This window comes from Carassius auratus, unplaced genomic scaffold (genome assembly GCF_003368295.1).
Source record: "Carassius auratus strain Wakin unplaced genomic scaffold, ASM336829v1 scaf_tig00004557, whole genome shotgun sequence".
Taxonomy (NCBI): domain Eukaryota; kingdom Metazoa; phylum Chordata; class Actinopteri; order Cypriniformes; family Cyprinidae; genus Carassius; species Carassius auratus.
This window is the reverse complement of record NW_020523604.1, coordinates 23,161-40,469: the sequence shown is the minus strand read 5'-3', so window position 1 is coordinate 40,469 and position 17,309 is coordinate 23,161. Positions and strand designations below refer to the sequence as shown.

The 17,309-nt window shown below is 35.6% G+C and overlaps 1 protein-coding gene across 1 annotated transcript; it reads left to right on the top strand.

Annotated features, from left to right (window-relative positions):
- Positions 1–4,157: 4,157 nt before the first annotated feature.
- On the top strand, positions 4,158–17,112 carry ada (adenosine deaminase). Its single transcript, XM_026243812.1, has 11 exons — positions 4,158–4,620; positions 8,417–8,478; positions 8,920–9,042; positions 12,153–12,296; positions 12,452–12,567; positions 13,378–13,502; positions 14,134–14,205; positions 14,468–14,569; positions 15,194–15,261; positions 15,911–16,040; positions 16,132–17,112. Exons 1-11 carry the CDS (start codon positions 4,579–4,581, stop codon positions 16,234–16,236), a joined length of 1,089 nt encoding a protein of 362 aa, XP_026099597.1. The 5' UTR covers positions 4,158–4,578; the 3' UTR covers positions 16,237–17,112.
- The last annotated feature ends 197 nt before the right edge of the window (positions 17,113–17,309 follow it).

Genomic DNA, 17,309 nt, shown 5'->3' with positions numbered 1-17,309 from the left:
CATGTGGCCTGCCAGATACAGCAAAAGTGGAGTTGATATTAGTTATGTCTAAAACTTCTGTCCAGCCACTCTTACATTTCTTTTGACATCCTTTCCAAAAATCACAAATGTTTGGAATGTACAATATCCTCATAAACGGAACAGCACACACAACTCTTTAGGCAAAACATAGTAATAGTTTTCAGAATGAAAAATATTGTCTTATTCTTAAATAAATTTTAAATGCAGTTTAAGAGTGGAGGACATAATAATCTAAATATTATTATCCTATAAGGTATTAAATAAATATTCATCAAAGTCCATTGGAAACATTTTAAAGGGTGTCAGGAATGTGTACATTTGTTCTGGAAGGATGATCCACAAAAATATTGTTTAAATATTTAGAGATTAACAGAGCAAGAAAAACATGTTGGACAAAAGCTTCCTCTTTCATTTCTAAAATTCAGCCAGTTGTGGTTAAAAACTAGTCCAATAATGTCTCATGGAAAAGTCTTCGCCTATAGTGAAGTATGCGCATTGAACTTCACTTGCTTTGTGCCAAGGAACTGACTTAAGTTAACAGAAATACAGGATACTGGAAAGGCAGGCTCTGGTGCACTAAACCAGCCATGTGCAGGAGTGCCTTTGTTTAACAACTGCTTTGGCACAGCAGAGTAAATCCCTGAATACTAAATGACAGTGCAGTTAAGTCATATGGCAATTCTAGAATGAATGTATTAATCAGCCCTAGCAGGAAACCTCTCTCATGTGGTGTTATTTGTTTCATTAAATAAATATTCTGTGGTTTGTAAACCTCATTTTGGTATTGGAAATAGGTTGTCTTTTGTTTATTCCTTCCTTCGCATCAATTTCTGTGTGCTGCACATGTGATCATCAGGGCTTTGTCTTAGGACCTTTCCAATTTCCTTTCTTCCTAGATCCTCAGTTACCGCACAGCCTGTAATAAGGAAGAATTACTTGATGAATTGACGTGCTTGACCAGACAAACCAAACATAATTCTAACATTTCTTAGGATTCGCCAGACAATTTTTTATTGTCTTCATGTTAAAAAGTCTTTGGTGTGCCTTTGAGGTTTTAAGAATTTGGCCCTAACTGCAATATGTGTCATAGTTAATCAGTTGGAGGCATAGCTAATAATTGGAAAATTGGAAAATTGTGTTCTTTGTATCCCTTGACAATATTACATTTCCTTTCCCATGAAATATTAAATCTAACCTGACACTGAGACCTAAAAATGCTTGCAAATAAAAATTTCTGAATAATAGGGACAATCTATAGCCAGCCAGTCAATGTTGCTAAAAACACCAAGGCAGAGCAGATTTTTGCAGGCTAGTCAATAAATAAATAAATATGTTAATATTACATATTTATATTAGCTGAAATCAATATAGAATTTTACTTGTATGATATATTAACACTACCACTAAAATCACTGATAGTCAAGATTGATCAATCAAAACAGACTATTCTAGAAAGCCTTGTAAGAGATTATTAACTTGTCAGTACACACTGACTTATCATTTTTATATTCTCTTTGCTGACATCATTGCTGCTTGCTTTGTTCACCATCAAAATCGCCCCATGCAAAGTAAATCATAAAACTTTCCAGGTTGATTTTTTTTTCTTTTCATCTGAATAGACCTCTTACATATCACAGCTGCAGTCCAGATGTGCAGCGATGTAGATAAATCACCCTGTAAAGAGAAGAACCTGAATCTGGCTAACTGGTATTGAGGGGAGGAAATGTTACCTACGTTCCAAGCATTCTAACTAGATGTGTGAAACTGCACGAGTTCTAACAGGAAAGCTTTTAGTTCTGATAAGAACACTATTCTAGGCAGGGGTCAAGTAATGACGTTTGAGAGGACGCAAATCTGACAGTCACAGGAAAGATGTCAGACAACACACACAACCACATGCAGTAACAGCTTGATGGGAAGAGCCCAGCAACCGTCTGGAAGGGAATATTTAAATATTTCAACTCATTCTGTGAAATCGTTCAATGTAAACTTAAGAAGTCATATTGACATTTATAGTATGAGAGATGAAGCATTCTGCAGAACAGTGGTGTGTACAGTAGAAATCACGTCCCGGGGGCATCCCCTGTCCCCCGTGCACATCACTGCTGCAGAACACAAAACAAGCTATTTTGAAAATGTTTCTTCTAAAATATTTTTCTTACATATTTTTTCTTAATGTGTAATTAGGTTCCAGTATTGTTTTAGACCCCAATGACTTTCATTGTATGGAAAAATCAGCTAAAATAAAATAATAATGCTCAACAGATTTAATACAGTAAATAATGTTCCTTTATTAGCATCTGTGGTCCCATAAAAAAAATTTAATATTAGTTGAACATTTGAATTGAAGAAAAGTTGCTTTTAGTTGTTAAATTGTTCTTCACACTAATAAAAAAAATTGTTATTTTAAGAACTGATCTGTGAAAAGTCATCACTGTAAAAAAAACAAAAAAAAAAAACAATGCAAGATCAGTATCACTCAATTGACCATGGTTACTTGAAGCTAAATTTAAATGCTGAAAATATCCCCTTAGTCATAATAAGAATAAAATAATGACAACTCTTTTCCATTACTAGAGTTCTATCCTTAAAACAAGCAAGAACAAATAAATATAGGCCAAGGGATAGATTAACGTGGCCAGCAGAGTCAATATTTTTTACAGATATTCTGCTCTTCAGCTAGGAGAAGATCTCAATGACCTCAAATGTTCTATCAGAATCTTGATCTAACATCATGTGTAAACCGAATTTGGTTTGGGTATGAGTCATATCTGATGACAGTTTAGAGTGATAGCACAGGGTTAAGTCAAAGATGCATGAACAACAACAGTGGTGCTTTATTACGTCAGACGGGTGTCATGCAAGGAGCCATAAATAAATGGCAAATGGAAAAAATAATGTTTTTACATCTGCTCAAAAGCTTTACATCTCTATCCATGTCTTAATAGCATAAAGCACACTGAGGGATTTATAGAAAGAGTGGTGCTACCATATTCTTAAGCACTGTTCCAGCAGACTGATGTATGACACATTTAATGGGATGTTTTTGCTGGTTGGAAAACAGAAGACGGCCCATGTGGCTTTATGCTTGGTTAGAGTTGCTGGATTTGGCCAAGTTAAATAAGGGTTGTCGTTTAGGAACTGCTTTAACAGCAGGGGTTTAAAAAAGAACTGTGTTACAATGTAATGCTTTAGGCATGAAGAAACTGCTATGCTGCTTACTATTGGAAATGTCTTTTATTTAGCAAGTAATTTTGTCGTTTATGATGTGCTCTGTTCAAGTACAAACATGTGGCAAAAAATCTGAAATATTCAACAAAGTTAAACATGTCGTTGAAATATTCTTTGTTAAATGAGAGATGTACATAATGTATGCCGTTGCCATTTTATGAACATGATATAGACGTGTCATGGTTTTTCTGTAATAACATTTTTAACCAATGTTTCCTAATAACGTTATGCATATTTAGGCATACATGCAGCATTCCGCTGACATCTAGTGGCCAAGTACTGTAAGCCATGCAGTTTACATGTCTAGTAGACTACTTTCAGCTCCAGTTCGGAGATGAATCATCCTTAACAACAAATTACAGTATTACAAATGGTATTATTAAATGAAATCGTGGTTCTGAGTCCAAAATATCTTATAAGAAGTATTCTTTTGCGCTTTTATCCACCCGAGGAGGCCGATTATTTTGAATGATTGATGAATTTACGTTTCCTTCCACCTGTCAAGGTTCACTCCTGTACAGTATGTTTTCAGCTGATTGCATGTCTGCATTTCCGAACTGCTCGGTGAAAGCTTGTTTCGATTCGTGACCAATTTTGTGAACAGGTTCAACTTTTTCGGCGGAAAGATCAAACAGCAATTAGATTACTCAGCATAATGTATCAGCGTTTCTCATGGTTTTACGATTCTTCCTTGAGTAGGCTATGCATTTAAACATTCAGTATGAGTTATTCAACTCTCCTAAAGTAGGCTAGCAGCTAGCCTAGAAAACTACAAAAGTCGTGCTGACACTGACCGGACTCTTGGTAGCTATGTCACAAAACTGACTGACATAAACTAGCCATACGACGAACCTCTTTCACTTCATTCTATTAGTAAACAAAGCCTAAACGTTCCTACAAGCGCGACGCGACGCAAATAGAACGCTTCCGACACACTCGCTTTGTCAGCGGTGACAGCTTCAGCATTCGAGTATCTCGCGTCGCGTCGGTAGTAGTGTACATGTGGCATTACTGTGCTTCTAAAAGCTTGTAATAGGATTCCGGATTAATCTCTTCGCGTTGTGCAGTTCAGGTGCGCTTGTCAGTTTAGTTTACTCGGTTATTGTTGTCACTCTGTTGCGTTCAGCTGTGTTTAGTTGGCGTATTACACGCTGGTGTTGGAAAGGCGGGGTTTATCACTCTTGTTATCTGTCCAGAGGCGTGTTCTTTGTCCGCGCCGGGGGTGGACTGTATAACAGTAAAGCTCATGGGGAAGCTGCTTGAGCTGACAGTTTCCGTAGAGCGCGTGTTCAAGTTCAAGGCAGATTTACACCTCGAGTGAATACAATGGCAGAAGAGAAAGGAAAACCAGCATTTGATAAACCTAAGGTTAGTAGTGTTATTACTGTTATTTTTGTTATTCGCAACATAATAGCTAGCCTAATCATTCGGGGTTGAATGCTGTTTTAATAAATTGATAATACAGCATAATCAGCACACATTCAAATGCCACCACTGTCATGATGAATGTAGATATCTATAAGATTAAGACCTAAAGCCATCTTAAATCTGATGCTTAATAAGGAGGAGGAGACTTAATGTCTAGTGTAATATTTCAGTGTTAAAAATGTTTTACGTTAAATAAGGAGAAAAAACAGGATCGTAAAATAATTGAATCATATTCATAAAAAGGCAATAAAGTCATCTTTTTAAGATAAATTGCAGCTGATGTATAGGAACATGTTGATTTATGGCAGGAGAGAACACTACAGGATAATGTTCACACTTGGCCTTGCAGAGCATTATATCTGCCCTTTGGAGTTGATGTACTGACTCAGCAAGCAGAAGTCAGCCTGATGAACTGATACAAGAAATATGACAATAAGCACATCATTTGTGAAAGTGTCAATAACCCATAACCCATATGAGAGAGTTGAAAAAATGTCTTCCCTGTACTGTTCTTGTATTACACTGACCATGTGCTTTTGGAGGACTGAGATGTTTCTTTGAGAATTACATAATAATTATGGCATGAATCTAACACCATTGTCGGCAGTATAGTGTGAGAGGCTGTCCTAAAAAAAGTACAGCATTCTCTTTGGATTCCTCATTGTACACACTCGTTCAAAGGAAAAGACGTTACTCTCGTTTAGTTTGTGTTTAAGAGAGATTTTATGGTGATGATTTGCAACAGTTCTAACATAGAGCTACAATCATTGTAGGCAGTAAACAATTTACCATTCCTTAACTAAATCGCATCCTTTATAAAAGGTGCTATATCAGAAATTAAACCGATTAAGTGAAACTTAACAAGCAGTAACTTCCATATTTTATCAGCCACCCAGGACTTTGTCCCATATCTAATGATAACATGATTATTTTACAGTGAAACAGTTCAGAAAGTTCACATTGCTTGTTTTTAATCACCAGCTGACAATAATCCAGTGACATTTTATAGGGTACTCCTTCCACTGTAATGAAAGCACAACAATGAATCACAAAATCGTACACAAAAACACACTTTAACAACAAGGCAGTATTTTCATAAACATTGCCGGTTTTAAGAGTCATTTGACTCCATAATGTAAGCAGTTGCCTGTATAAATATTTAAACCCCACCCTCTTAGTGATATTAATATTAGACCAACTACAGTTGTCATTTGCAATGCACATTTGAACCTATTCAAGTATGAAGAGGGTGACAGCTTAGGCTTGTACAGACAAGAACGTTTTTCCACTTGAATGTCTTTCTTTTGATATTTGAGCGCACATGGCTTACATGATGGCAGGGAAAACAGCCGTGGTAGAGCATGCGAAGTATTGCTAATAACATTGTATAGTGAATGCTTTTGCAGCATAAATGCATAATGTTGGAGACTTTTATGTTCAGTGGCTTGTTTATTTTAGTAATTAAACGGACTGCAAGAAGACCAATGCAGAGAGTGCTCGAAGAAAGTAGTCTCATTGGGCCTCATGCTCTGTTAACCTGATTCAAGAAACTGAAAGCTAAAGACCAATTAATTAAAACCACTAGAGGTGAATTTCCTGCGAACTCTCTGTTTCCCCGAAACCGGACTCTGGTTACAAAAGAAAAAAAAGAATCTCCTGAAATAGCACTGTAATTAGTATGTCATTGCAATAAGATGCTGTGAACTCTTTATGCTTTATGTCCGTGTTTTGACAAGTTATCGAAAGAGAGTATTCACAACACAATTTACAAAGAATTCCCTTTCTCACTAGCATGTAATTTTGTTTGCATTGTGCATTGTATTATTTTGACTACGACTGGATTATTTGTTTTTCTAATTTCCTTCTTTAAAACATTGTGAAACATTGTGCTGTTTCCCATCATATTTTAAATAAAAGCCTATTAAGTTTCACCAGTCTTCATTATAGCTGGGTCATTCCACGACCAAGAAATAATCAAACATAGATTTAATATAACAACAAATAAATTTGCAATTTAAAAACGTAATGATACTAAGTATTCTTTCACCAATATAACATTAAGACAATTTAATATATATATTTAAAATAATTAAAATAGCATTTATGACAATATGGGTAATGTTTTTGGCCTGTCCCTCACTATGATTTTTCTTTTTTAATAGGACTTTTAATTTGCAAAATGAAGGCAAAAACATATAATATCCCATTTGCATATTGTTTTAAATGTAGTATATTGTCTATTATAATATATTATTAAGTATAGTAAATATAGTAAGAAATGATTTGGCACAAGTATGCATGTTTTCTATGAAATGTAAATCTTTTTATTGGTGTCCCTGATTTCAGGTCACCAAAATTTTTTTTTTTTTAATAATGTACATTCAAGTGACATCAATTCTTGGAGAATACACCATCTCTCAACTAGGATTCCGCTTAAAACACAAGCATGTTTATCTCTCATCTCCAATAATGTCATATTTTTGATGATTTATGAGGCTTGACTGAGGGTGAGGGGTGCATCATGCAGTGTCAATACTGTTCTCATTTTAACAGCTATGATAATGAGATACAGTTTACATTTTGCGTGCTTACACTTTGTAATTGTATGATGGAGAGGAGTTTACATTATGTAATAGAGTGCTAATGAGATGACATTTTCTTTAGACTAAAACATGAAAACAAGTAATTTTAGCATTTACCATTTTGTGGTGCTGACGTCATTTTTTTTAAATTTTTTATTTGGTTAAGGTCGGTGGTTAACACAAGTTCAGTATATTTTCATATTTTATTCTGTGACATATAATACAGTCCTACTTGTGATTTTTTTTTTATTTTTACATTTTATTTGCCATGAAAAATGCAGTTCCTAATAAGTATCTAAATGGGACTAATGAGGTTGTTGGAGACATTAAATATCTTCATGCCAAACAAGAAAACGTATCTACTCATAGTCTGTTTTTACAGCCTCATTGCGTGTATAATTGTGCTCTTGCTTACTATTCTGACTCAAACTTGCGTGAACTCAACTTTCATGTCGTAAGTACACAACAACAAAACAATTAATCAACCAAAATTAATCACGTCTTTCAGTCACCACATAAATGCAATAAAATACTTGACAACCTGGCAACTTTTCCGTGCATTCTTCTTATTCAACTGGTTAAGTTTATAGTTAGAAGAATACACTAGTCACGGTGGTATGATGACAACAAATGAACAACTCTTGTAACCAAATAATACAATGTAATAAAGAAGGCCCAAACCAAATGCATTAGTCAGTGATTAAACATACTACTCTAGCAGCCTGTCTCTTTTTGTTTTTATGGTTTGTCTCTATGCTCCTTGCTGTTTATTTCTCAGCTTCTGGTGAAGTGGGGTCACTATTTAATTTGTTCATCTGTCAGGACAGCTCTCAGTACTTCTCAGTAGATTGGAGACATTACGTTCACTTCTCTCACAGTCCTCCCAGGCATCTCTGGCCTTTCCACTGAACTTATTTCACCCAGTTGTGCATTCCACATTCTAGATGCACTACACAAGGAGCATTTCACAGCTGCGTGGGAAGGAGACTCCCCTAACTACCTCAATACGACAGGCTGAAAGCTGAGCTCAGAGCTTTGATGGATGTGCTTCTGCTCTGTGCCATCAACAAGTGTCTCTGTCAGCATATGTCACGTGGTTCAGTGATGTGAAAAAGTGGGCGTTGTATTTTATTCCTGCTCTTGTATCTTTGCAGATTGAGCTACATGTGCATCTTGATGGTGCTATTCAAATAAAGACCATTGTAGACGTAGCAAAGTAAGTGACATATTCCAATTACATACTGTGATAAATAAACTGAAAATCATTCATTAAATGTCCTTCCTAGTAATATTATTTTATCTGAAAATATTATTTTAATAGTTATTTATATAATTAGTAATTATGTATATATTCATATTTATAGAAAGCATTTATAATAATATTAAGTATATTAATTATTTAATGTTTAATTGCATTTGTATGTTACATTTCGAGCCTTTTGAGGCCAAAGAAACTTTAAGTCAATATTAACTGCTAATTTCACCTTCACTGCAGCACTAACATTAAATATGAACTACTTACAATGACTTTAAAGGTTTATACAATGATTCATTTTGACAGCCTTTGGACAATAATGAAGTTATGATCTGTTCTGTGGCCTTTCCATTTAAACTTTCAAAGCACTAACCAGTGACCTCTGGTGTAACTATGTCTCAGGCGGAGGGGAATCACTCTACCTGTGATCAGCGAGGATGAAATGAGAGACCTGGTCATAATGCATGAGCCGGCCACACTCACAGAATTCCTTGGCAAGTTCGATCACTACATGCATGTCATTGCGTAAGTAGTTGTGCCGAGAAAAGATCTGCTTGCTTTAAATAAGTTGTTGCTGATTTGCTTGAAGATTGCATGGAAGCCTTATCATTCAAACTGCATGGAGAGGAGAAACAAAATATGATATTTTCCTTTGAATTTTATGACATTGTTACATTTTTTCAACAGTTACAGTGTAGTTTCTCAGGACTATTCTGCCCTCACAGAATAAAAAAAAAAAAGAAAAATCTTGGTGAATTTGTATTATCATTTTTTTTACATTTTCATACAATCTGCCACTGGTGATTAGGTTTATGTGCGGACCTTCATGCTTATTGTTTTTATAATATCAATTTGTTTTCATACAAATAAAATTGTATGAATTCATACTAAATCGCCACTTCGTAACATTTGGGGTTCAATAATTGCTCTTTTTTAAAACATTTTAAGAGTGAGAATAAAAAGATACAAAAGTTGTCACTGGTGTGATAGCCTTTCAGATATTTTAAACTAAAATGTACCATTTAGGGAATAATATGTACAATTTAGGAACTGATACTTTTATGCACCTTTAAGGAACTAATTATGGTTAAATAAGGTACAAAGTATATCTTTTGAAAAGATACTGCCCAGGTTTTTTTAAGAGTGTTTGATTTCGTAGTAGATTTTTAGATCTCTTTCAGTCTGGAAAAATTGAATTCTTCCTGATTCTAGGCCACTCTATCCTGTTGCACCCTTCACCACATGCAAGTAAATATTGAATTCCACTGATGTTAGCTCAACTACTGGCACAAATCTGAAGCATTGCTCAAGTGGCTCATAAGTAAGAGAGCCTCACCATATCGCTAGTGGTGGATACACCCTCAAGGGCAAGGTCTCCTTTCTGATGTCCTGCAGACATCTTTACATGCAGCTCATGTGACACCTTCATGACGTGTCACTATAGCAATGGACATAACCTATGTACAAGCTTTTCCTTTGCCCTTGCACACAGTCCTCTGAACAACAATCAGATAATGAGGCAGCTTCTACATGTTTCCACTCAGATTCACAAACGTAAGAGATAGACTACTGTGATCATATTTTAGTTTTCCAAAAAGAGGACAGTGGGTGTGGGTGGGATGGGGTGGGGGGGTCTGAGGTGTGGTTGGTTGGTTGTTAAATTAATGCCGAAAGCGGCCAAAGTAACACAATTCCAAATATAAAACCTCAAAATATCTAATTTCCATAAGAGTGGTGAGTGCTTTTCTTTCTTTTATTTTCTTGGTTTAACATTAAGGACACTGACACAGCCTTGGGCTCCTATTCGTCACCACCTCTCTGGCCAAGCATTTCAGTCAAATGTAATTTATGCAATGTTTCAGACCCATGGGGGAAAATCAACCCATGGCAAACAGTTTAAAAGTAGCCCTTCATCCAAATACAAAAATGCTTTAATACAAAAATGCACACAATGAATGGTTACTGTAGAAAAGCCGAATCCCAGACATTTTGGGTGATGTATAAATCCCAGTCGGACGCATTTTTTAGCTCTAAAATAGAGTAAAAAGTCCAGGAAAAAGAGGACATATCTTCACCCTAAGATATATGCTTTGATATGAAGACCTGAAAAGCATTGCAGCCGGTAGTTTTGTGGGTCTGCAGCTGACATGCTTCATTTAAAATGAACCTCTAGTCCTCAGAAGCTTTAAAAGGGCCTTGTTTACAACATGCACCTCTCCCACAACAGCATGGGGAACTCGCTAGCTGTTTTTGGCACCCTCTGGACTCTTTATTGTTTAATGCTGTAGTCAGGTTCAATGCATGTCATGTGATGTAACCCAAATAGCCCTTTTATTTAGCACTTTAAAGCATATTGTGCCCTAGATGGAATAAAATAAATAACTAAATAAAAAAACTTTTGAGCTGTTTAAAATAATTATCATAGCATAAGTGTTACTGATTTGTAATGATGATTAAGGCTTTTGGTATCTTGCTCCAGTTGTGGGTGTTCTTGGAACAAGTGCATGGTTATGCAATAAAAATGATTTTATGAGTGTGTAAATGAAAGTAACATCTAGTTCATTCAGTAAATTCCATCATTCACATAACATCTCTCTGGAGCATGTGCTAACTTTGTCCATAAATGAAGAAGTCATGAATGCTATAATTTTATGTCATCATAACACAACATAAAACAGCATTTATAGTCTGCTTCAAACTGTTTGAATATTCTTAGATGATGCAGATTATGTTTTATGATGATGTTTTATGTTTTGGGCCACTTTAACTACATAAATACACACACAATGTTTGTATGTGGTTATTACTGCATTTATGCATATATTATTATAACATAATTATAAACGCAACACTTTTGTTTTTGCCCCCATTTTTCATGAGCTGAACTCAAAGATCTAAGACTTTTTCTATGTACACAAAAGTCCTATTTCTCTCAAATATTGTTGACAAATCTGTCTAAATCTGTGTTAGTGAGCACTTCTCCTTTGTTGAGATAATCCATCCACCTCACAGGTGTGGCATATCAAGATGCTGATTGGACGGCAGGATTATTGCACAGGTGTACCTTAGGCTGGCCACAATAAAAGGCCACTGTAAAATGTGCATCACGACTATCAGGTGCCATTAATCAGCTCCTATTAGAACAGCAGCACAGGAGAGAAAGGAAAACTGAGAAAACAAAAACTGTTGACTGACCACAGAACAGTGCAAATTATGTCACAGGACGTAACATATATATATATATATATATATATATATATATATATATATATATATATATATATATATATATATATATATATATATATAAAACATCATGAAATTTACATTTATTTATTTAGAAGAGCTTTTAGCAAAAGCTACTTACAAGTGAGGACATTTTAAAGAAGCAATTCAAAGGACAATTCAGCAGTAACATGAGAATTGTTGCAAAAACAACAGTACAAGAAAATTACAAGCTAAAAATAGAGAATATTCTAGGTATTCTTGGTATGTGTGTGATATATACACATGCACATGTGTATGTGTGTGTATGTTTCTTAACGACTCTGTAGGTCTCTGTAGGGTGGCGAGGGGTTATTGGGGTCTGGGTGGGGTTGTCATGATATCTTATCTGTTTCATGTTCCATGTGCAGAGGGGACAGAGAGGCCATCAAGAGAATAGCTTACGAGTTTGTAGAGACTAAGGCCAAAGAGGGAGTGATCTATGCTGAAGCCAGATACAGCCCTCATCTGCTAGCCAACAAGGGTGTGGATCCTCTTCCTTGGGACCAAAAACCGTATGTGTACCATATTTGCTCTAATCAAAAACTGCTTTATGGCATGTATTGTTTATCGTTCTTATGTTACAACAATCATGCAGGTTTACAATTTGTCTTGCACAATACCCCTGTTCTCATCTTTGTTCTTGCCTGTCTTCCCCTCTTCCTCCCAGAGGAGACATCACTCCCGATGACGTGGTCGACCTGGTGAACCAGGGGTTCAAAGAAGGAGAGAAGGCCTTCAAAACCAAAGTCAGGTCCATTCTGTGCTGCATGCGTCACATGCCAAGTAATACACTCTCACTTCGTCTCTAACCCACCCACCCAGTGTGTTGTGTTTTTATGCCGCTGTATGCTTATGTCCAAATGGTGTTTAATCATCATGACACCCCCGAACCTCCTGCAGACTGGCTCAGAATTTTTTGTTCCTATCTTAAATTCAGTCCAGATGGACTTTTTGGAAATGCTGTCGGGATTTTTGAAGCCATTGTGATTCATGTGTAATGTGTTTTGTAAATAGAGACACTATTCATGTAACCTTTGAAACTGAAGAGACCTGTCACGTACATTGGCGTTCAATATATATATATATATATATATATATATATATATATATATATATATATATATATATATATATATATATATATATTTATATATATATATATATATATATATTATATATATATATATATATATATATATATATATATATATATATATATATTCCCACTTTTATTTGATCAAAATACAGTAAAAACACTAACACTGAAATATTGATTTCCATTTAAAATAACTGTTTTATACAGTATTTATATATTTTATTCCATTGATAATGTATTATGCCAGTGTACAATACTTATTCCCGTCCAAATTGCATCTTTTTATGTGTGTTAGTGTGTGTGTATATACTGTATACATATATGTATTATTCAAATATAGACAATAACTATAGATAAAACTATAGAATGATAATACTATAAATCTATAATATTCTAAATCATATTAAATAATTACTAAATCAGCATGTATCATATGAGGTAATGATAATACACCCACATCATTGACTGTAGTAATCTGAAGCTTATTGTTGCTGTAGATTGGTCTATGGATGTGGTCGAGCTGTGTAAGAAGTACCGTAAAGATGGAGTTGTGGCAATAGACCTAGCAGGAGATGAATCCCTGAACTGTGAGTCATACCCAGGACACAAGAGAGCATTTGAGGTAAGAAAACACGCACACAGTCCATATGAGCTGTGTTTGCAAAAATGTTCATCATGAGAAACCAGAAAAACGTCTCTGGCTGCATTTTTTTGGATCATGTGGATCATTCCGCTTAAACTCATCCTTGTGACAGAAAATACATGATAATCGAATGTCTTATCAACGTAATGTTTTGTCAGGGTCTTTTTTTCCCCTGACCTCCCTGCATTTCCTAGCAAAAACAAATCACTTTATCTATTTGAAGTGCTTTACATGTACAAGTCTTAACATGACAGTAAAACGTCTGATTCTCTGATGTATTTCAAACTTTAAGAGATTTAACTGTACTTTGTTGACTTGGAAACTCTTGTATAATCCATAATTAAAATAACAGAGACATCTGTTTATACCATTCACATGCTAAGAGCCGCAGCTAGATGTTCTGCGGAAACAAAACAAGTTCCTTATCATCCCCTGATCTAAACGCAATCTTACAAACACAGTGTTTGAAAGCAATATCTTTTGTTTAATGAGGCAAGCATAATACAGTATATGCTACAGATGCTGTGTGTGGTGCTTTTTTCCCGTCTGCAGAAAAGCAGATGTTGCTGGCAGTGTTCTAGCTGTGGGTTCACGGTTTTGTTTTTGACAGGAAGCCGTCAGAAGTGAGGTGCACAGAACAGTGCACGCAGGAGAAGTTGGCCCTGCCAGTGTGGTGAAGGAGGTATGAGCTTCCTCTTCTGCTCAGCATTTATTATCTGTTGTACAGATGGAAAATTGTGTAATACTGGCGAGTCTGTTTCTGTGAGGAAATTCAGTCTGTGAAGTACATTTCCTTCCTAAGTACTAAATCATAAAGGGCAGATATTTTAGAAAACACCACAACCGCTGAGCTCATTTTTCAAAATGTCACTCCTCCACAAGAAAACCCCCTCAGACCTAAAACTGTGTGCCAACTCTTTTCATAATGTTCCCTGGCTTTGCAGGCTGTGGAAGTTCTCAAAGCAGAACGCATTGGACATGGATACCACACGCTTGAAGATCAAACTCTATATAAACGACTGCTCCAACAAAACATGCATTTTGAGGTAAGACAGGATGGCAGCTTCCAGACAGTCACAGGAATCACATCGAGATGCGTTTACAATGTGTCATGTATATCTGCATGTTGCACAAGACCTTGTTCTTGGTCAAAGTGCACACATACAGTAACCACCCAATATTAGGGATCGATAACAAAGTATCATCTGAAAACAATGACGAAGTTTCTATCAGAACTCATTTCATTTATCTGAGTCATTTCTTTTAACTTCTAACTAACGTTTGCCATTAACTTGTTTATCTTTGGAAAAAAATTAAAATGTCTCAGATAACCAGACCTTATTGCATACACCATGAGCACTTACTTGATATCTTATGTAACAGCTCATGGTTGCATTAGCTTGTGCTCCATGGCCTGAATTGGGTGTGTTTTGATGAGACGAACGGGACTGAAAAACAGTGGAAGATTTCCTGAAATATAATCTCGTGCTGCCCTCTGGTGGACAGTTTTAAACATCGTGTTTATAAATGAGTTGGACAGTTTCTCGGTTTACTAATATTTATATTTTCGCTACCAGAATATTTATGAGATGTTTAAAGGAGGTTATTAATCTACACAATGTTTCGCGTCACTGTGATCCTGATGTTGTGTCTGTGTTGTCTTATTCTAGATGTGCCCTGTCTCTAGCATACTGACAGGAGGCTGTGACCCAGACTTCACTAAACATCCTCTCATCACGTGAGAATTGTTTTATTTACTGTACGGTTTACTTTTTTAATGCATGTTCCCGGTCTTACTGTGAACAATTTAATAGTGTATTTTATTCCCCTTTTCCATTAACACTATTCCCAAACAGCTAAGTAACTATTTTAGCACTGCTTTAGCAAGCATCCATTCGGTCTGACTTCTGTTGCTTTTCACGAAATCCTTCATGAAGGATAAAATAAAGTACTACTGTGCATTTTTCCTTAATGCCTATCATATTTCACTTAGAAATACAACTTATTATAGAATAAAAATTTAAACAGGGCTTTTCATACTGCACTTAAAGGGATAGTTCACCCCAAAATGAAAATTACCCCTTGATTCACTCTTATGTGTTTATGAACACAACCTGAGTTATATTAAAATGTATCCTGGCTCCTCCAAGCTTCATAATGGCAGTGAACTACCAATAGAAGTCTAATAAAGTGCATCCATCCATCATAAAAAGTTCTCCACACATCTCCATCCGGGGGGGCAAAAAAAGAGAAGCCTCCAGAAGTTAATCAATTCATTTTTGTGGGAAAAATATCCATATTTTAGACAGCTAATTGTCATATGTGTGCACACAAGAGAGTGGCGTTCCCCACATTTGTACTGAAGAAAGTCATGTTGTGTGTTTCAGATTCAAGAAGGACAAAGCTAACTACTCCTTAAATACAGATGACCCTACCATCTTCAACTCCACCTTGAACTCAGACTACCAGGTGGTGCAGAAATACATGGATTTCACTGAAGAGGAGTTCAAGAGACTGGTGAGACACAATTTGCCAAAACAGGCTCTCTAATGGATTCCAGTCAGGGAAAAAGTGACTTTAATTATCCTGTTTGCTTCTGTTTTCACAGAATATAAATGCAGCTAAGTCCTGCTTTCTTCCTGAGAAGGAGAAAGACCAGCTTCTTGAACAACTCTATGAGTCTTATGGCATGGTGAACAGAACTGGCTTTTGAGCTCAGTACTGTTTAAACAAGTTCGCATCAAGCAAAGCCTTTCAGGACATTTGCCTTCTCACACGACTGTGGATCCTGATTCCTTGAAACTGGAGAACTCATACACACATTTCTCAGCAAAAACAAAAACATAAAAACATCCAACTATCAGCTTCAGAAGTTAACATGCTGTTCTTTAAAATAAATGTTACATATGTCATTTATATTTAATGAACCACTATCACAGCATGCTGTTGCCTTTCATTTACATGGATAATTTCATAAGGATTGTAATATCTGTAGCCTAAACATAAAATATTGGTCTTATTTCATATATACTCAAGTCTAGCAATTACATTTATGCTCTTCTCAATATATGCACAGAATAAGACCATAATGTAATACAGAAAAAAATCTTTATATGAAGCATGTTAATCTGTATAAGATGTGAAAAGTGCTATGAGAATGAAATTAAATATAACCTCAGATGTAGGCCAATTCTACAATGGCAATAATGTATAAATCCAAAATATTAAACCGGAAGGTTTTATGTCTGGTGCTCATCTACTATATATTGTTTACAAACCTTTGGGTGAGCGTTGATTATTAATAACAAAGTTATTGTTAGACGTTCGATGACTGAATGCTGTGCAAGACCCCTTTAAATTTGGTCGTTCTTTTTATCTAACACCAGAGGGCATTTACCAAAAGCTTGTTCATATAACTCAGGTTTAGAGTTAATCAGCCTATAGTACAAAATAATTGTCAGGTTTTACATTTTGTGTTGTAAAGTTTGAAGCGCACAGGAAAACATACGGACTATAAATGATGTGGGAAGGAAGGGATTGAGAGCTTGTCACTGTGTAAACGATCAATACAAATACTTTTGCATCTGAATGGTTGTGTGATTCTTGGCCTGTTTATGACACGCACACAAAAAAATTAATTAATTATATATATATATATATATATATATATATATATGGACTTTAATAAAACTTTTATTGTAATTGATGTAGTCTTCGCCCTTTTACTAGCCACCCGTTTTTTAAATTGAGTTTTACACATAGAATGCATTACACAATGCATACACA

Bases quoted from the DNA above. Each gene is read 5' to 3' on its own strand.
- ada (XM_026243812.1), top strand. From the start codon at position 4,579: ATGGCAGAAGAGAAAGGAAAACCAGCATTTGATAAACCTAAG. The intron at 13,503-14,133 runs GTAAGAAAACAC...TGTTTTTGACAG, and splicing joins GACACAAGAGAGCATTTGAG to GAAGCCGTCAGAAGTGAGGT. The intron at 16,041-16,131 runs GTGAGACACAAT...CTGTTTTCACAG, and splicing joins AAGAGGAGTTCAAGAGACTG to AATATAAATGCAGCTAAGTC.